This window comes from Diabrotica undecimpunctata, chromosome 2, assembly GCF_040954645.1.
Source record: "Diabrotica undecimpunctata isolate CICGRU chromosome 2, icDiaUnde3, whole genome shotgun sequence".
Classification (NCBI taxonomy): domain Eukaryota; kingdom Metazoa; phylum Arthropoda; class Insecta; order Coleoptera; family Chrysomelidae; genus Diabrotica; species Diabrotica undecimpunctata.
Genome location: NC_092804.1, coordinates 155493231 through 155515295, shown reverse-complemented (window position 1 = coordinate 155515295; position 22065 = coordinate 155493231). Strand labels below are relative to the sequence as shown.

Genomic DNA, 22065 nt, shown 5'->3' with positions numbered 1-22065 from the left:
TTCTACGTCTTATCTAGGTGTTTCTAATCTTGTCTCTCAGTGATATTCCAAACGTGATTCCTTTCATTGCTCTTTGCGTTGTTTCTAATTTTTTAGCAGATTTTTTGGTAAGGGCTACTGTCTCCAAGCCGTAGGTACAAACTGTTAGTATGCATGTGTTATACACCTTTTTCTTTAAGTTAACAGGAATGGAGGTGTTTTTCAAGATATATGCTAGTTTGCCGAAAGCGCCCCATGCCAGTTGTGTTCTTCTTTTAATTTCAGCATCTTAATTTAGTTTTCCCAGTTATGGTATGGTATGATTTTGTATTGTTATATTTGTCTGGTCTAAGCTCAGTATTTTTGTTTTGTTGTAGTTCATTTTTAAGTCTACTTCTCCTGAAACTGCATTCAATTGTTGTAACATATCATTTAGTTCCTGGATATTATCGGCTATTAAAACTATGTCATATGCGAATCTCAAGTGGTTTAAGTATGATCTGTCGACGTTGATACCCTTGTTGTTCCATTCTAGTTTCTTAAAAATATCTTCTAGAGCAAGGGTATATAGTTTGGGAGAGATGGTGTCTCCTTGTCTTACTCCCCGTTGTAGCTTTATCTGCATGGTGGCATTTTCATATATTTTTTTAATTATGTTGGTGTATCTTGAATCTATACCTGCATTTTCTAGAGATTCAAGCACTGCCCATAACTCGATGGAATCGAATGCTTTATGGAAATCGACGAACGCCATACGAATTGGAACATTGTACTCGGTGCATTTTTCTATCAGTGTTCTTACGGTGTGCAAGTGGTCTATGGTACTAAAATGTTTTCTGAATCCAGCCTGCTCGATAGGTTGATAGAAATCGAGCTTATGTGTTAGGCGGCTGGTTATGATTTCAGTTAGTAATTTATACATATGTGATAGCAATGATATTGGTCGGTAATTCTCGATGTGTGCTTTGTCTCCTTTCTTGAATAGTAGAATGACTTCGGAGGTGTACCATTCTTAAGGAACTTTTCTTCATCAATTACTTTATTAAATAAAATATTTAATACCTGTTCCATTTTTCTGCCACCAATTTTCAACATTTCAACTGGAATTTTATCCTCTCCCGGACATTTATTCGTTTTTAGTTGATTTAGGGCCGTTCTTATTTCATAGTCGGTTATGTCCGGTATTTCTTCTGGGCCGGTTTTTATATTATATAAAACCTTCAATTTACCTGTATACACGCCTATTTAATATTGCCCTTAATTAAAAAGTAAATTAATAAAGATATACTATTTTGAACCATATCAAGTAACATGTGTAACAGATATTTTATCGATCTAGTTCGAAGATCACATAAATATCTACTAAAAATTGTTACGTATTATTATGTTATTATTATATTAAACATATTAGCTAAACACAAACTGTAAAATGATATCAAGTGGTTTGGAAGATTTCCGATTATATTCATATTTCTAATATTTACATTGAAATTTCTAGGTAGAAAACGTCCTTGAACGTTTTTAATCCCACAAAAGACATCTTATGTTACCACTTATAGGACCACAAATCAATTTATGCTTTTTAGAAAACGCTCAAATCACTTAACCTTATTATTCATATTAAAATTCTCAGTTATGCATGATTGTGGGTTAGATCTTTGACGATTTTGATCTAAAAAGATAGGTAGTGTTTTCGCTTGATTTCTGCACATTACAGAAACATAAATTTTGTGCCCACTGGTATTCAAATCTCATTTTGGATTTATTTATTTATTTGTGAGTTGGACGTTTTCTGCTTAACTACGTTCATATAATATATATACATATATATATATATATATATATATATATATATATATATATATATATATATATATATATATATATATATATATATTGTTGTGATCTGCTTTATGGTGTTTTATTATTAATTAACACTAATTTAATTAATCCAATTATTTAATTAATTAATTCACTAATTTATGCAGAGTCATACAAATCAATTACTATTAAAAATTCTCAGGGTGCCTTTTTAATTTTACTTTAATCAGTTTACTTTATATATCTCTTCTAGTGGGTTCAGTATCTCCTAGTTGCTCATAATCGGGATAGAACAGGAAACGGAACTAACATTAAAACAACATAAATATGCACACAAATTATTATTTATTTTCAATAAGCAATACGATGAATACTAATAAATAACTTTTGTGGGCAATTATCTTCCCCAACAAACTCCTATACTCTAAATTTAATTTTAATTACAAACTATCTATTGATCTGTTTTATAATAATATCTACTAAAAAAAATGACCATATAAAAATATAATTTATTCACAAAAAAATAACTCTTTGAAACTTGGAATCTTAGTTCATATGCTTATATTTGATTTTATCTTTAGAATATCTTAAAATTTTCTTTCATTCAAATTATTTGACTGACCTTTATTTTTTTTTCACCAATGATGTCTCCTCTCGATCAAACCACAGTTCCTTCCTTGATTGATTATGTTACCGGCAGACCAGAAGAGAAGACGTGTTTTCGTGTAGTCAATCTGAGTACCAGTGTTTTCGTTTGTTAGTGAAAAAGGTGGAAGCTGAGAGCAGATCAAAATCGAGAAGATTAGTATCTCTTTTGAGTCTGCATAGTCCACGAGATATAATTGAGAAAGAAAGGAGAATTTGTGAATAAAGAGTACCGGTCAAAAGAGGCTTGGGCTTGTGTTTTCGGAGGAGTAGTTTGCTGGTATGCGGTTTGGATCGATGCTGAGAACGGGAAAGATTTGATGGTAGCCGGACATAATCAATCAAGGAAGGAACTGTGGTTTGATCGAGAGGAGACATCATTGGTGAAAAAAAAATAAAGGTCAGTCAAATAATTTGAATGAAAGAAAATTTTAAGATATTCTAAAGATAAAATCAAATATAAGCATACGAACTAAGATTCCAAGTTTCAAAGAGTTATTTTTTTGTGAATAAATTATATTTTTATATGGTCATTTTTTTTAGTAGATATTATTATAAAACAGATCAATAGATAGTTTGTAATTAAAATTAAATTTAGAGTATAGGAGTTTGTTGGGAAAGATAATTGCCCACAAAAGTTATTTATTAGTATTCATCGTATTGCTTATTGAAAATAAATAATAATTTGTGTGCATATTTATGTTGTTTTAATGTTAGTTCCGTTTCCTGTTCTATCCCGATTATGAGCAACTAGGAGATACTGAACCCACTAGAAGAGATATATAAAGTAAACTGATTAAAGTAAAATTAAAAAGGCACCCTGAGAATTTTTAATAGTAATTGATTTGTATGACTCTGCATAAATTAGTGAATTAATTAATTAAATAATTGGATTAATTAAATTAGTGTTAATTAATAATAAAACACCATAAAGCAGATCACAACAATATATATATATATATATATATATATATATATATATATATATATATATATATATATATATATATATATATATATATATAATATAGATTTAGTATTTCTTGGGTTTAGGTTCAATAAAATATATATTACATGTGGAACTAGATTTTAATTTCCATTGCAATCAACGTTTCGGCAGGAAACCCTTGCCTTTGTCAAGATTCTAAAATGTACATGTATAAGACAAAACAGTTATTGTAAAATATGTATATATATGACTTACCAAAATGTAAAACGGGACACAGACATTAATGAACTGACAAATAAAAGTTGATATCTCATGGTTTAGTATATAATTATTTTTATATGAGCGTATCATTGATGTTTTCGAAAAAGGTAAAATAGAGATATGTTATGACTTTAAGAGCTTTTTATGGTGTTATATTTATTATTATTTAAATCAGTTTGAAATATATTTTATTTAGGTTTTGTGTATCTTTTTTGTCATTTATTGCGTTGGTATTTCTTTTTATTTCTATTGATTCGTAAATCTCCCTCTTCTTTTTGTTTTGTTCTGTTTTTAAAATTTGGATGTTTTCAAAATCAAATTTATGCTTCTTCTCAATTTCATATTTTGTGAGCGCAGTGACGTTGTTCTTGTAATATTTCAACAAATGTGCTATACTGTTTTGTCTTATACATGTACATTTTAGAATCTTGACAAAGGCAAGGGTTTCCTGCCGAAATTCAAGAATCAAGAAACTCAAAACTAAGAGTTTTGGACTTTTCAGAGTGGACATCGAAACGTCAAATTTTTTTATTGAAAAATTTAATTATTATTAGAATCAACGGTAGCTTAATCCCATATAAATGCAATATTTAACTTAGACAAGAAAACAGTTTCATAAAAAAAAATTATTGAAATTTATGTTTTTATAATACTTTTTAATTTTAATTAAAATAAACTTGGTGTCCTGTTAATTTGGCAGCACAGAGTATATGAGAAATGAAACATGATTTTACTTACTTGTGAGTAACTGTTCTGGAATACAACAAACAAGGTAGTGCCAGTAGCATACTCGCAGACCAAATAAAAGTTATTGCAAATATTGAAGACGTCTTGGACATTCTCGGTTGGAGTGGATATACTATTGCCAAATACCTGAAATAAAGAAAAAAAATTATAATTTTTTAGGCTATATTATTTAATAAGAATAATATTTACAAATATATAAATTTATATATTTTATCTTCCTATTAAAGTTCCTTTTTTATTTCAGTAAGTCTGTCTTTCATTTCTCTATTGATGCCTTCTCTCCAACTAAGTTTTTCCTCCAACTAAGACTCCGACGGGGTCTTCCTCTTTTTTTTTCTACCGTGAGGGGTTCACATTAAGTCTTGTTTTGGGAGACCTTCTTCAGACATTCTCTGTACATAACCGTACCATCTGAGTTGTTGGATACCAATATCGTCTACTATTGTATGTTTAACTTTCATTATTTCTCTGATTCTGTTGTTCGTTATTCTTTCTAGTCTAGATTTTCCAGCTAAACGTCTCCAGAAATCCGTTTCCGTTGCCTCAAATTTTCTCTTTCCTTTATTTGCCATATTTTACTACTGTAGGTAATTATACTTTTAATGATTGTGTTATATATCTTGTGCTTGTTATTATTAGAGATTGATTGATCCCAAAGGATACTATTGAGAAGTAAAATTGCTTTTATTGCTTGGTTGTTTTTCTCCTCAATTGTGTCGTCTACGTTGCCTTCTTTTATGAAGATTATACCTAAATATCTATATGTGTTGCAATGTTTGATAACTTCTCCATCTTCCAATATGAGGTCCTGTTGTTTCCCGTCGATATACATAAACTCGGTTTTTTGGTCCCCATTTTTTTTACACCTCGATTAATTTTCGAGTCATATACTCAATATCTTTATAATCTTGTGCTCTCACTAGTTGATCATCTGAAAATGACAAAGTGTATATGCTATTGTTGTTAATCGACATTCTCATATTTCTACATTTGCCCTTTCACAGCTTTAGAGCTTGTACTAGATAAATTTTAAATAATGTCGGGGAGAGACAGCAGCCCTGCTTAAGGCTTTTATTAATTTGGAATCTACTTGACAGACTATTTGCAACCTTTACCATTGAGTTAGCATTAGCGTACAGTTCCTTCGTCGCATTTATTAAATTCATGCTTATGTTTGTTTTCTCTATCGCTTCCCATAATTTATAATGTGGTACGCTATCATAAGACTTTCGTAGGTCTACATAAAATAAATGTACTTCTTGATTAACGGCTATTTTCTTTTTAATAATCTGTGTAATGCAAAACAGATGGTCAACAGTAGATCTACCTGCCCTAAACCCTGTCTGTTCCTCAGCCTCTACGTATTTATATTCGCTTTCTATTCTGTTTATAATTACTTTTCCGTATATTCTACTGATCGAGTTTGTCACGGCAATGCCTCTGTAATTGTCGAATTCATCCCTTCTGCTTTTTTTGTATATAGTGGATCTATTTTGCTTAATAAGAATTTATATATCAGGGGATGGTGTAATACCCCCATTATCTCTTGCACGTCAGGTAACTATATACAAATTAACCATATATTGTTTTTATCTTAGAATATTAATTTTCTTGAAATTTACTTTGTCATAAATTTACTTTATCAGGGTAAATCTCCATTTTACTTGCTGTTATTTCTTAGATCCAACCCCGAACTTACAGAAATACTATTTTTAATAGGTTAATAGACTATCTGTTCATATTTAGTGTTTTTACTCTTTTTGTTAGTATAATCATTACAATTTAAAGTTAGGGTATTCATTATTGGTGGGAAGTTTAGCATTATATGTATACCATTTTTCAAAGTAAAACACTTGCACGCCACGATTTATACAAAGTGACGTCACTTGTATTTAAAATTTCCAGAACTTCAACCTTAGAGTTCAAATGTTTCTAACACAGCTAATAATACGAAACCCATACGGAACTGCTCGATCTTTCATAGGCGTCAACATGGTGTAATAATCAGAAAAATGTAATCATCATTATATTGAAAATTTTAGAATTATATTGATTAAATAACCAAAAACATTTGTTATTATTAATAATATAAATTTTATGAAATAACTCTTCAAGTCTAATATTGCACAAAATAATAATGTTAATTAAATAGATTAGATAATTGTACGCAACTGATACCGGAATACTTCAAATTTTATTGACAGTTCAGCGTGTGGCAAAAGTGTATAAAGTGTTGCCGCTTTTTTAGAGTAAGAATTTTGTTTGTTTTGATTTCTTACACAATTTGGTCATAATATAATATATATTGATAAATTGTATTTATAAATACATATTAAATTTAGACTAATAGCTTTAAAAACTAATTATTGTTGTGTATTGTGATTGTGCTATGTCAAAACAAAATAAATAGTCTGTAGAAAGCTGATAAGCTTTCATATAAGATAGATAATTTTGAACAAGAAATAATGGCGGGACGTCTTTACTATTACAGCCCTAAAAGAGGTAAGTTTAAAATTTAGAATATATAATTTTGTATTAAAATGTTTTCTTATGTATTTTAGTGTGTTGCAGTAGTCTTAAAACTAAGTGTATTTACTGTTAATATAATAGTTTGACAAATAGTTGACATTTTAAAAATTCCTCACTTACTAACTATTCTGATTGTACAAAAAGGGTGTATATATGTGAAATTATGAATATAATTTCAGTTGATGGGGACTGTATTACATAGGGCTGGTTCAAATAAATTAGGATATGTGGTAAAAGGTTATACAGATTATAGCAAATTATGTTTATACAAAGTCTTACCAATTCTTCTGCTGCACATACACACACTCGCGGTATTTAGAGGCTTTCAGTCGCGGTTGTTCTTTATACGGGGAAACTGTCCGGTTACCGGTTTCTGAACACGTGTTTCGCGGTACTAACACTGAGATCACGAGATATAGCACATTTGCGTCTGTACACGATTTAAAATAGTACTTGCGGTATTTTTTGCTTAACTATAAGCGAGAGAGATAATTAGAGTGGAGAAAAAGCGTGGTAAGTCTGTACCAAGCGATAGGTAGCGATAGAGAGATTCTAAGTCTGCCTAGTAGGACTCAGCAGACGAAAGAGAGGACGACTGTTTCTAGCAACAGTCAGCAGTCAAAAGAGAGTGTCCGTTATCATCGAGAGACAACAGGGAAGAGGAGAGTCTTTCTTCTTTGCTATCTTACAACTGTCTGTATTTCTAATGGAGTGGGGTTAAAATGTGAGTAGGAAGGGTTGGAGAACGGGAAATAATTGTAAAATTGCGGTAGAATGGTAGCTAGTAATACAGCGAAAAAATGACATGATTTTTTGCATGTGAAAAAATTGAACACTGATGTTTTGGCAACGCTGTGGGGTTCTGATATAACTCTTGAATGACGTGCAAGCATTTTTATGTGAAAAATGCTATATATACATTTAGGGATTTTATTACTAAACTAGTTTAAACGTACATATAACTGAAGGAAAACATAGGCTATTTTTACTTTGTGTCTGTAAATATTATTAAAACTAAGTAGGGAATAAATTGGGTTGCATATATTAGATGTTATATTAGTACCTTTTTTTTCAGTTTCAGAAATTTAAATAACTCTTAGAGCAGTATAAGATACATCAGAAAGTAACTTTTTATACTTTCCTGGGGCCCATACATACATAAGAGTAATTTGCTGACATCGTTACTCATATTCTCATAAATTTTTCCATTTTTATCTACTTTTCACATTTATTCTCATTTGACTGTCTCTAAAGGGCATGTAAATTGGCCGATTCCTACCTTAAGTGTCAATTGGTCATTCTTCAACATATCCTGCTAGCTAACCTTCGATTTTTTTACATTTTTATATTCCTATTCTCTTACATTTACTTATTTTTATTACATTGTTCCGTTCGATTACATTCATAGGTTCTAATTTTGTTACAGTGGCGCTCGTTTAAGGTCCCACTCAAATTTTCTCTTTGTTACAGTCTAGATACTAACAAAAACTAATGTATGGTGATAACTAAATCACAACAACGACAAAGGAGCCTGATGATCTACAGAAAATAAATAAAATAAGTCCAAAAATGCAACTATTTAGGATCAATAATTAACGACAACAACCTATCTACTAAAGAAATCAAATTAAGAATTAGACGAGCAAGATACGCATTTACCAAAATGAAAAATGTGTTCTGTAACAGAGATTTGTCGATCGGATCAAGAATTAACCTTTTGAAGTGTTACGTCTTCTCTGTGCTGCTGCTTACATATTGCCGGCTAGATTCAAGGCTTTGAATAGGCCTTGAATAGGTGGGCTAGATGTCAGCTGGAAAAGAAAAGGAAATGAAGTTAAAATGAAGGTAATCATGCAGAGGACAATACAAGGACGAAGAAGCCGAGTTTCCTGGCTACAGATTCTAAGAATTGCTTATCTACAGACCTGTTCAGGGCAGCGATATTTAAGATTTGAATCGATATGATCGTTGCTAACCGTATAAGAGGAGACGGAACATAGCATATCGCACTAATAATACAATAGTGTCGCGACTCAAAATGATTCGAAATTGACACACTATATTACGTGTGAATAACACTATATTCACACGTAAAATTCAATTCCCTATAAGTCAATAAAACTGTCGTTTTAATAGTGCAATAAATGAATAAGAGATGGCGCCATAAGACGGTTTTCATGACCGTCGTCACCCTCCTCACAATATCGCGTCATCTTTAGTTGCGACCAACAGTGATCAGGAACGCACGTGTTTCTTTGCTTAAAATTTCGAGTTTACACGGTATTGCTGAATGAGGTATGTAATTTTCATAGCTATATTTCGAGTTATTACATTCTTGTTGATTTGAACCTAACCATAACATTGTTATTATTCTAGTTATTACACTATTACTGATTTACACCAGCACTTTTTAAATTAATATTTTTACTAACGACACTATTATTGGTTCAGTTCATTATTTTTGACTTGCTAGATTATTGTTGAATCATCACTTTAAATCATTTTTGTTGTTGTTTGTAAAACATTTATTAATCATTATCTATTTGTCGATCACCGGATAATAATAACTCATTTAAAATATGTAGCAGTGTTATTAAGAAAGCTTACCAACAACTTTATTTTATAAATTTAGAGTTACTACACTCTTTGTGACATTCTTGCATTAATTACCTTTATGCCTAATCTAATAGTATTACTTGATCCATTTTTAGGTTTAATACCTGAGTCGTGAACTACTTGTTGCTATGGCAACAAATACTGAGGATTGCGAGCAGGAAATCTCTTCAACGTCGTTATTGTCACTGGAGAGTACAAATAATGAACCTGGTGCCCAAATAGAAAACAGTGACTTTGGGAAAGTACAACCACCACCTATACCTTCACTATTTACGAGTCATCAAATACTTTAAGAAATTGACACAAACAGTGAAACAGAGAATGAGATTGGGAGTTGTACTCTGTAATATATAAAAAAAATTATACAGGCTAATCCTGGTAGAGAACTGGACTTTATATTTTATTCTAGTAATTGTTGTGGGCAGCAAAAAAATTAATACGTCCTTACAGCATATGCGTACGCAGTACAGAAAATGAATGTCAAAAGCATAACCCATAAATTTCTGATTTGCGGTCACTCTAAAAACGAGCGTGACAATGTGCATAGCGTCATAGAAAAGCAAGTAATTCTTTTTGTATAATCTGGTCCAGTGTATGTCCCACAACAATATATGGCATTAATTCAGACGGTTAAAAAGACAGGCAAACCGTATAGCGTGACTGAAATGACTAATGAAAAATTTACAATCCGAAAATACTTCAAGAAGAGTAGAGTAGGAATTGGAATTGGAAGAAAAAAATTGTCCTGGTTACGTAATATCAGAAACTGGACAGGACTTGGATTTGAGGAACTCTTAAGAACAGCTGAAGATAGACAAACGTTTGCCACCATAACCGCTAACCTCCATTGATGGAGACGGCACTTGAAGAAGAAGAAGAGTAGGGTAACAATTTTATTGTTAATGAGGAGAAAGACAAAATAAAATGGCATGACATTAAGGTGTTATGTGTTGAAAACGAACATCCATTTACTTTCTTTTATAAGAATTCTTACGAAGATGAAGACTACCAAAAAGTTTTGAACTGAAAATCAGACTTCGTTATTTGCTAATGGTTTGACACGAGAGTATACAAGCAAGATACCTTTTACTCAAAATAAGAAAAGGAACTTAAAGGAATTACTTGACAAAAATGTAATACCCAGCAGTTATTGTAAAACTTGCTATAAGGCTTTGACCAATTAAACATTAAAATTGTATTTAATTGTAATCAGTAATAATTTATTTTTAGACTAATTCAAACTAAGTTTAAATAATTAGTTTTTTAGTATGTCTTTTTAATTACTACAAATTACTTAAATATGACTAGATTTCGTGTTCTTTTTTTGGAAGGTTTATTTTGTTAAATATATAGATTAAGTACAAAATGTTCAAGAATACTGTATTTTGTTATCTGTATCTGAATTTGTTTGATTATAATATAAACTTAATTAAAAACAGTCTTGGTTTATTTATTAATATCAACAACAATAGTTCTAGGTAATTGTTAACGTGTAATACAATCTCTTTAGATCCAATGTTAACAAATATCAAGAATTAGTTCCCAAAATTGTCGTTAAGTCCAAAAACTAACGTAAACCGCAGAAAAAAATAGTAAATCAAATTGTAGTAGGTAACACAAAATATTTCATAAATAATGTCATAACTAAAAATAATATTTCATTTCGAACATTTTGCTGAGAGCAATACAGTGTTGTATTTTGTAATACAAAACTCAAAAATTTTATATAACTTCACTCTCAGTATTTTTATTTAGCTAAGAGTACAAAGAAACTTCCTTTAATATTAATTAGAAACATATTAAGCATTATTTTTTTTTATCTGCAATAGGAAATGATAAATGAGTTTTTCGTTGATTCTGAAAAATCATCTTTTTTGAGTTACGACACTATTGTATTATTAGTGTGATACTATTAAAATATAAATTATAGTTAACTTATATCATCAAAAATTTCGACTTGCATGCATCGATATATTTTATTGACTGATATTAGATATTTAATTTGATAAACATAAAACGTCCAGACGTATTGTTCGTATTATTTTTACTTCAAATTAATCTAATGAACCATGAACCAGAAAATAACTTAATTATTTGACGAGAGACTTAAAAGTTTTTCATGGAATAATGAATCTTTGCCTTGGAGGTTTTATGTTATTACTGAAGCGGCATTATTAATATTGAAAGACTTCTATTAAGAAAGGACATTAAACCAGAGACTTAATTTGATTTTGCTCCTATTAAATATATTTCAGAAAAGACCTGATCATAACAACAAAAAAACGTCTTATTGGATAGGTAAAGGAAAGGTTTAGAATAATTCAAAAGAAAAATGAACTGTGCCAAAATATAACATAGGAAAAATTCAATTTACTTCAAATTTTAAAGTTTTTCAGTTAACATTGTGAAAAATAATAAATTCAAACGAGTCTGCTACAGTGAGAAAATTACGGCAGTGAGTGAATTTTGCACATGCCTTAATCAAAGAAGTGTATAATAATTATAATTAGTAATTAATAATTAATTGTAATACTACATGAAAAAGGAACATTTTTCTGTTCAATAATATGAGTTTTTCTCTGAAAATTACAGAAATAACAGTTTAATAAATTATACGGAAATTTATATAATTTCTACCAGTAAAACTACAGTTTTGTTAAATACTTGACCCAAAACTGACTTTCATGCCACTTCAGGTTCATTTTCAGTCACTGATCTTAGCCTTTGTGACCCCAAAAATTGCCCATATGCTCTCTCGGAAAGTTTTGGATGCTAGCTAGCCAGCTATTTCAATAAGACAACCACTAGTAGAAGTTTCTGGAACTTTAAACACGCTGATTAGTCAAAATTTACTTCTAAAACTGATATATTATTATCTTTCTTAGCTATTACAGAGGATACAAATATTACTCTAAATACATTACACAATATCATCAATTTAGCCTATATTTGTATGCTGCTGAACATAGGCCTCCCGTAAAATTTTCCACCTATTTCGATTTTCAGCTTGTTGCATTCAATTTGTGGTAATACGCTTTACATAATATTTCCATCTAGTCGGTGGTCGTCCTCTGCTTCTATATGTCTCTTGTCTTGGTCGTCATGTCCGGCTCAAGCCCATTTAATCATAGCTACTCTTCCAACTGCATCTGTGACTCCTCTTGTTCTTCATATTTCTAGGTTTGGTATTTTACCTCTGATGTTAGTACCTAACATTGATTTTTCAATATCGTGTTGTGCAACTTTTATTTTATTTATTGTTCTTTTTGTCAGAGTTAGTGTTTCTGCACCATTTGTGAGAACCTTTAAAACACATCGGTTAAAAAGCATTCTTTGTAAACAAACGTGAATATTAGACTTAAAAATGTTGTTCAATCTACCAAAGGCAGCCCATGTGAGACCTATCCTTCTTTGTATATCAGTTGTCTGATTCTCTCGGCTTAAGTAAATCTCGCGCCCTAGATATTTTTGTAAGCTATTACTTAGTCGATGCCATGGCTTTCAATCTGAATTTTATCGTTGACTACAAGGTTGGTTATAAATTTTGCCTTTGATGTGTTACTTTAAAGACCAATTATTGTTATTGACGCTTCGTAGAAAGTTTACAACATTTTCGTAGCTTTATTAAGTGTACATTTAAAAGAAAAACAACTTTGTTTTAGAAAAGTTTCAAAGAGGCCGTCTTACACCGTGGTTAGGGTAAAATGACCCTTATAGTTCTTTTGTACAAAAAAATAATATAAGATAAAATAAAAATAAGATTAATTCTAATAAACTTCATCGTCGTGAGTAATAATCGATCAATCAATCATTTTATAACGTTCTACGCCGTCTACTGATTTCCAGTGGACAGAGTCGAATGTAGATATAAGGATCGAATCGTTTTATAATGCCCCTTTGTCCGCTTCTTCTCGATCGACGATGGTAAATACAATAAAACGTTGAAGTTGTGGAGTAAAAAATTATGGTTTTATTGACAGCTACTAATAATTACACTGTAGGTTGTTGGTTAGGTAACTTTCTATAATAGACTGCGCTCGAATGAGCTCAAATCCCCAATTTATAATCTCACAAATATTGTATACCTCAGCACAGAGGTTATTGCTTCTATCATACTAACAAACTTTGAACTATGAGCTTACCATACAATTTAATCTAGGCCCTAATTGCAACACTTAAGAAGTTCAATTGGAAAATATATTATTCGGCAATTTATTACGTTGTAGGTAAATGAATTAATTATTAAAATATTATACGATATGTTTTCACAATGTTTTAATTAAACACGGTGAAACTATAAAATATTAAGAAGTTAAGAATAATGTGAGATTACAAATTAAGGGATTAATTTGTGATTGAACACCAATCTCCATTTATCTCGTTCGTTCCAAAGGTTTTCTTCAATTCCGCTCTCCCTTAAGTCTTTATCGATTCCTTCTCTCCAACTTATTCTCGGTCTACCTTTCTTTCTTCTTCGGCTTTTAGTGTGTCCGTACCATCTTAGTTGATGTATTCTGATGTCCTGTTATATTGTTCTTAACAACCATAATTCCTCGTATTCTTTCGTTTCTAAATCTGTCTAATCTTGATTTCCAGCCGCTCTTCTCCAGAAGTCCAATTCTGTTGATCTAATTCTTTAAAGTTTTTCCCTTTCAATGGCCATACCTCACTTCCATATGTAACAATGCTTTTTATAATGCTGTTATAGATTTTGTGTTTGTTTTCTTTTGTGATTGTTTTGTCCCACAGTACACTGTTTATGACTGTTTATGTTTGTTGAATAATACAATATTTATAAATGATTTATAAATGGTTTATAAATGATTTATGTCTAGTATCTCGTTTTTTTGCTTAACAACAATACAAATATTAAGAAAACGTGTAACATAATAGTACGAAAACCATGTAAAATTTTGCTACATATTAAATTTGTCCCTTTTAAAACCTAAATTTAAGTTTAAGTTTAAAATTTTTGTTTTTTTAATTTAAAATCTGAAAACAATAAATATTTATATAAGTATATCATAACTTTATAACTTTTATTTATTTGCTATTCGAGATTAAAGCAATTTAATACAAGTTTGTCATATCGCAAAAGATTTGTTATAAGTTGTGTTTAAAATATTGAACCATACTCTATTTATATGGTTTTAACGACACACGTTTAACTTTGATTCCTTGGTTTTGGACTTCAGAAAGTAGGAATTTAATACGTGTCGACACTACGGCAGCGAAATATTGAGTAACTACAAAGAGGAAATACGTGGTCTGGTCTTGACAGCTATCGGAAATTAAATAGTTATCAAATGGCATTTCGTTACCTTCCATTCATATCTAACATAACGTTTAAAATATGGTCTGACTTTATATGCCAGCTAATATCTAGAATACTTTTTTTTTAATTTCGAGTTTACAGAATTTTTATGGTAATTGATTACTAACGTTAATATAAAAATTCTTTAAAAACTGGTATTTGATCTAAAATTGCTGCAATATATTTTTTTTATTTAAAGAGACAAAGTCGCATCCACCCAAAGGTTATTAGCGACATTCCTGTAACATTTGTAATAATATTAAATTTAACATTTGTAACAGTCAATCATTGTACAATTAATTACAATTTGTGAACAAGTGAACCTTTGTAACAATAAATTAAGTTAAATTTTGTGTAACATATTTATACATTTTAAGTAACCTAATAAATTGTCCGGAACTAAACTTTGGTTGAGGAGTGCTTTCAGGTTATTTGGCAAATTGTAAAACTGTCTTTGATTTACATATTTAGGACAGTCTATCAAGAAGTGCTTTATGCTGTCTACTGTATTGCATGTTTCGCATTTTGAAGGTTCACTATTTGAGAAGAGATAGGCGTGAGTAGGTATACCTACAGTGTCCAAGTCGTAGACGTGTAATAATAGTTTGGCATCTTCTACTACTGGCTGTGGACTTCGATGAAAAAATGTCACTTTTGATGAGTTTCGAACTAAAGTCATTCCACTCCCGATTCCACGCACTTAGAATAATCTCACAATAAACTTTTAGATCGCCTGCGACACTCCGACACTCTGTTTCTGATGCGTCACTGGTGATTGCGTTACGCGCACTAGTATCTGCTTCTTCATTATATTCTATGTCAATATGAGATGGTATCCACAGGAAGTGGATTCTTCTGAAATTTTCTTGAGCATTCATTAATTCGGCCTTGATAATTTTCTCAATGGGGTGTTTAGGGTATACATGTTGCAATTAGATGTTGGAGCATAGCAAGGCGATGGAAAAATCCATCAATATTCCACTGAAGTAGAGACTTGAATTTTAATGTTGGCTTAATTGAGATGTTTCACTTTCCGCGTCCGATGCCTCACTGCCAAGATAATTATGGATTTTTTCCCTTATGGACGTGAATTTATGTTTTATGGATCTTTCCTTTAAATGAAGGTAAACTTGACTGAGCATATGGGACAAAGCTGATAGGTCTGTGGTATATTCTTGAATTGTGGTTATAGGATCTGTTGATCCCGTGATATTCATTAGGAGCATGTTAAGTTGATCAAAGTTTAGAGGGAAAGGTAGAGGGTGATTTTCTATGAAGTTTTTAGCATTGTCAAGTAAGAGAGAAAATGAGCATTCAGAAGTGCTTGCTGAACTAATTTTAGCTTTTTTAGATTTTGCTTGGACTTTAGGTGGTGGAAAAATGTTACATTCTTTTGAAGATGGATCTGCTTCAGGTGAAATATTTTCATCAAAGTTACGTTTTGGTTGAATTATTATGTGAGTGTCCTTTTTGATGGATCTACTTTGTTCGGTATCTCCGCGATATTAGAAATAGACATTTGTTCACACTGAGAAGGGTTTGTGTCATTGGGTGCTTGCAAGGATATATTTGTTGCGCTGGATACCGATGCTTTATTGTTTTGGTTGGGGTTTAGTTGAGTTAGTGGTTCGGAACACTGTGAAGCAATGTGACCTGGCTTCTTGCATCTAAAGCAAACTAAACTGTCTTGAGAAATGAATATTCTATATATCGTGTTGTCAAAAACAAGAGTAAATGACTCTGGTAGTGTTAGACTGTGAGGACTGATATAGATTTGTCTTCAAAAACTAAGGATGTGATTGTACTCAGGCATAGAAGTACTAATTTTGGGGAATGTCATAAAGGAGACAGGAACTATGCTGATTTTTTGTAACTCATTGATTAGCAAGTCGTGCGGTATTGAAGGGCATACGCCGGAGAGCACAAGTCGTTCTGCTAGTGTAACTAACCTTCTTGCTCTGACAATTTCACCTTGTATTTCTATTTGACTATGATTATTCATAAAATCATCCACTATTTGTTTATTGGATAAATACATACATATGCGATTATTAGTGAAAATCTAGAAGAGATTATATTTTTCGGTTGAATTATATTTCCAAGTGGGAGAAGGTAGTCTTGAAGTTTGGTGTTTTCTAAGGCACTAAAGATAATTGCTTGGGACTTTAAAGGAAATTGCACTCTCGACGCTGCCGAAGAGTATGACTGTGATGCGTTTATTTGACTTTGATGGTCTTGTATTGTAAAACTGTTGTGTGATTCTATGTTTGAATTCATTTCGATAAACGTTAAGTGAAAAGTCCGACCCTGCACACCTGCTAAAACAGGTATATCGGTTTTTACTAAAAGCGGTTATTTTGCTGGTAAAACTGGATTTTTTTATTGATAACGATAACAAATAATTGCAATTTGCTGACTTTAATGCTAATTTAACTGATATTATGTAAAGAGTTTGTACACTTAAAGTTTATTTCAATATATCACTTCACAATTTATAACTTATATTAAACTGCTGCTATAATTGTCAGTTTTGAATAGCAATCAACGTTATTGCTAATATTTTGGTTTGAGGACATATTATACAATTTTAAATTTCTAAATAAATCACAACGAATTGTAATATATTTTTTTATTTTATTTTGACGTTCTGTACATAAAATTAAATGATTCATTGACACAAATGAGTCATTTGTGTCAAATTAGAAGAAGTAATTGAGAAATGTGAACCAATAGGTACAGAAGATACGTTAAATATTGATAAACTTTTTTTTAATAACTTTTTACAGCAAACAATATTATAATACTTTTTAATAACTCTTAACTGAATGGCAGAAATATTCAAAAACTTAATCATTACTACTAGTAATTACTAAACTATTAAAAGAAATCCAGTGCGACCAATAAATACTTACTTCTTATCATAAATGTCAAAATTTCGTTTTTGATTGTATTTCTAAAGAAATTCCATGCCTTGATAGAATGTGTATTGTAAACGTTCCTACTATTGTAGTCGTTTTTGATTAGAAAGGGATGCTACGGGGTAACCTGTTTCAGACCATTTTGAAAAGTAATACATTGCGACCATAAATGCTTTGATATCTTTGTCATCGGAAGCGGACCAAGAATATCCACTGCAAGTTGTTCAAAAGGCTCCCCGGAAATTGCTCCATTCCTAGTTTTTTTTCACACCCCTTTCCTACCGTTAAATAAATTGTATTTTTTGCACCAATCTTCTACATCTCGGAAACAATTGATCCAGTAAAATCTATCTAGAACTTTGGTGTTTTTGCGTATAGTTCAGTATTCTTTTAAAATTTATTCTCGTCCAAAATGTCCTGCAAAAGTCTGCTATGAAGTTATTTCATCACACTTTTAATGGGATTTCTGCAGTACTACATGCTGAACTATACAGACTCCGTCGGGATTTTTTTTACTTTCGATATAATAGACTTTTGCAAAAATAAGTAAGCAGTAAGCCTTTACTGTTCCACTATATTTAGATATTTTTTACCAAACAGGTCATACTCCGTTTTAGAGCCATTCTCGTATAACTTGTAAGCCTTATATTTCTTTTGACTCTTTTTAAGGTTTTACAGGAAAGTATGACAATTATCTATTTTTTGTTAACCCTTTGAAGCCCGATTTTTAATAAATTAAAAAACAGGTTTTTGTAAAATTTATTTATTTTAGTATATTCTTAAAACAAATTCAGTCAAAATAAACAATGCTGATCCTAAAGTATATCCACAGGATGTGGTATTCTCAAGATATCAGCAGGAACATAGTGTAACAGAAAATTAAATGAGAAATAAAAACCAGGTAGCACTTCTTTCTTCCTATTCTTCCAATTGTTTTACATGGAACGTTGCAAAACAATTTTTGTCGTGTTTGAGTCAAAGTCCGACATTACAAGATGAACATTTCCACTTTGTTCTGCTAACATTTGCTGTCGTGCTGCAGTTGGGACATCTCAAAGAAGGAGTTCTTTGGGGCATATGAGAAGACTCTGAATGGCGCAGTTCCAAGGGAATATGCTTTTTGAATTTACTCACAGGTTTTTATGCTGATGGTCTTTCCCTTTTTAATTGTTCTGTAGCTCCAATAAGGTCTTTAATCACAGAGATCCGGAATTCTTTGAAAGACATACTTTTGGATTGGCTTCTAAGTTGAAATAGCATGAATGCGTTTACGACGCAAGCATCCACAAAATAAAAAAATATTCTATGCCACCACTTGTGTGATATCCGATTCACCTCATAAAGACACTTCAGCATGTCAAATTTGTCAACATATCCCATATGTGAGTTGTAGAGCACTACCATTTGTGGACATGAAACCTCATTCAGAGTAGCATCTTTTTGTCTTCTCTTTACAACTTCGTTTTTTGCTAGATTTTGGCTAAAAGAATCACACTTCTGCGATCTATCTACTTCAACGCAGATAGTCCATCTGTTGAAATACGGTAATCTGAATTTGAACTCTGGTAAATCCTTTCTTTTTTTTTTAACGATTCCATCTGCGTAAATTCCGTCCGACAATAAAGATCTCTGAAGATCAATACAGTTGAAATAGTTGTCAAAGAACACTTGGTGGTGTTTATTTACTTAAGACCCTTGTTAGATCCTGTACGACTCGTTATTCTAAATTACCTTTACCGGTATATATCTGAAACTCGCACATGAATCCGCTTGAACCTGCTCTAACCTAAACTTTGTAGCCACGTTTAATAGGTTTATTGGGCATGTACCGTCGGATACTGTTTCGACCATTGAATCGTATCATAGACTCATCAATCGCTTGAAACTCATGTGGATTTAGTGCTGCAAAAAACGTTTCCGTGAGTTTAGCCAGTAGAGGTCGCACTTTGTAAAGTTTGTCAAATCCGGGATCAGTTTTTTTGGCTGCACTGTTTTATCAACCAGATATAAATTGCCTAGTAACCAAGCTAATCTGTTACGTGACATAGCTGAACTGGTGAAAGGGTTTCGTAATTCATCACGTGACGACCCATAATCTTTGTAACTGGGCATTTTTTTTATACCCATTAATAAATGTACTCCAAGAAATGTTTTGAATGAAAGAAAAACTAGAGACCGCTAAACATCAAGAACAGAGTCTAGAACAAAAATGGAGTTATATCAAAGACGTCATACTAAATGTGGGAAAAGAACATCTGGGAAAGAAAACAAGAGTAAAAAATAAAGAATGGATGACTGATGACATTCTGCAGACGATGGACCAAAGGAGATTAATGAAAAACAGGGACGCGAAAAAATACCAAGAAATCAACCAAACGATCAAAAAACGAAGAGCCAAGGAGACATGGATGCAAGAAAAATGTAAACTAATCGAAGTGCTCCAAGTGAAACATGATCATATAAATATCCACCGAAAGATTCAAGAAGCTACTGGTCAATACAAGAAGAGAAACACACACCTCCTCATAAACAAAGACGGGAACCTGGCGACGACAGTTAAGGAGAAGTTGGTGACCTGGAAAATGTACATCGAAGAACTTTTCTGGGACTACGGAGGTAACGTTCCAGAAATAAATTGGATGATAGGGCCGTCAATACTAAAAAGCGAGGTGAAATCAGCCTTAAAACAGTCTAAGAATGGTAAGGCCAGGTGATCCCAAATGATCACCCAACCAGCCCAAATGATCTACAAGCCTTACTAGACCGAGTGAGAACTGTGAGCGTAACATATGGACTAGACCTTAATATTAAGAAAATTAAATTCATGGTTGTCAGCCGTGCAAATTTAGATCCCGTGGCACTAATGGCAGGTAGCGAAGAGATCCAGAGAGTCGACAGATTCACTTACCTTGGAACTACGCTTAACTCACAATGGGACTACGGTCAAGAGATTAGATCCAGAATTGAAATGGCAGGGTCTACATTTATCAAGTTAAATCCTTGCTGTGCTGCAGTGATCTCAGTTTGGGAACCAAGATGCGGAGAGTGAGGTGCTACATTCTTCCAGTGTTACTATATGGAGTTGGAGCCTGGACACTGACGCAAGCCATAGAAAAGCGGATTGAAGCCTTCGATATATGGATCTACAAGAGGATACTAAAAATATCGTATGTGGACCACGTCACCAACGTTGAATTCCTACAGCGCATGAGGAAAGAAAAAGAAGTGCTTAATTTAGTGAAATAACGTAAGCTTGAGTAACTCGGGCACGTGATGCGGCACGAAGAAAAATATCGAATTCTTCAACTCGTTATGAAGGGTAAAGTATTTTGCGGAGAGGAGAGGACCGGGACGCCGTCGTATCTCGTGGTTGAAAAACCTTCGACAATGGTTTGGAATGACCTCCGCGGAGCTATTTCGCACAGCAGTCAACAAAACCATTATAGCCTTGATGATTACCAATATCCGGACCGGATAAGGCACTGAAGAAGAAGAAGAAGAAATGTTTTAACTTCGTCTTCTGTGGTAGGTGTAAATCCATTTTCTCCTCCGTGTTTTTGAAAGTAATATAGATTGGTTTGAAATACAATTAGGTGAATTAGATTCTCAGGAAATAGTTCCAAAAACACATATGTGGGGTTCTCTGCAAAATTTGTAATGTTTGAGCCTGTAGTTTTAATACATTGATTTGTTTGTATTATATAACTTTTATTTTGGGTCCAAAATACAGAGTTATCTCGCTTTGCTAGCCGTATTGTTAGCGGTAAATCGTCTTCAGTATCCGATTCCGATTCTTCATTATTTGGAGTATTGGTTGTTTCATCTTTATTGTTAATTTGGTCTTCAAACACGATGTCCATATTTCCAATATCAAAGACATCCTCATTATTTGGTCACCGAAATTCATCAACATCCAATTCATCTCCCAAGACGCTTTCAGTATCAGAGACAATTGACTCCTGGTCACTTAGAATTTCGTCTAATAAGGCGTCAACCTCGTTTTGGGACATATTTTTCAAATGCCTGAAGCTTTACTTTTGATTTTGCATTTTGGCAGAATTCATATAGTAAGTGCCATGTGTTTGTACCAGAATACCACATAAAAGACAGTGATCTACAAAAAAATTGAAATGTACTAAACGTCCGCTTCAAATGTGTGCTTGACTATTTATTTATTTATTTATTTATTTATTTATCGTATGGCAATTACAACAGATTCAGAACAAAATTACAAACATTAGTAATATAGGTATATGACAAACTTTAAATAGTTACAAACAAACATC

At 32.0% G+C, this 22065-nt stretch overlaps 1 protein-coding gene across 1 annotated transcript in view; it reads right to left on the bottom strand.

The window, feature by feature from the left end:
- The window catches only part of LOC140435099 (tachykinin-like peptides receptor 86C), a 951389-nt gene that overhangs the window by 111661 nt on the left and 817663 nt on the right, over positions 1-22065 (bottom strand). Inside the window, exon 6 of the mRNA XM_072523804.1 lies at positions 4394-4528. Within this exon, the coding sequence (XP_072379905.1) occupies positions 4394-4528 (135 nt within the window). The remainder of the gene's footprint in view (positions 1-4393; positions 4529-22065) is intronic.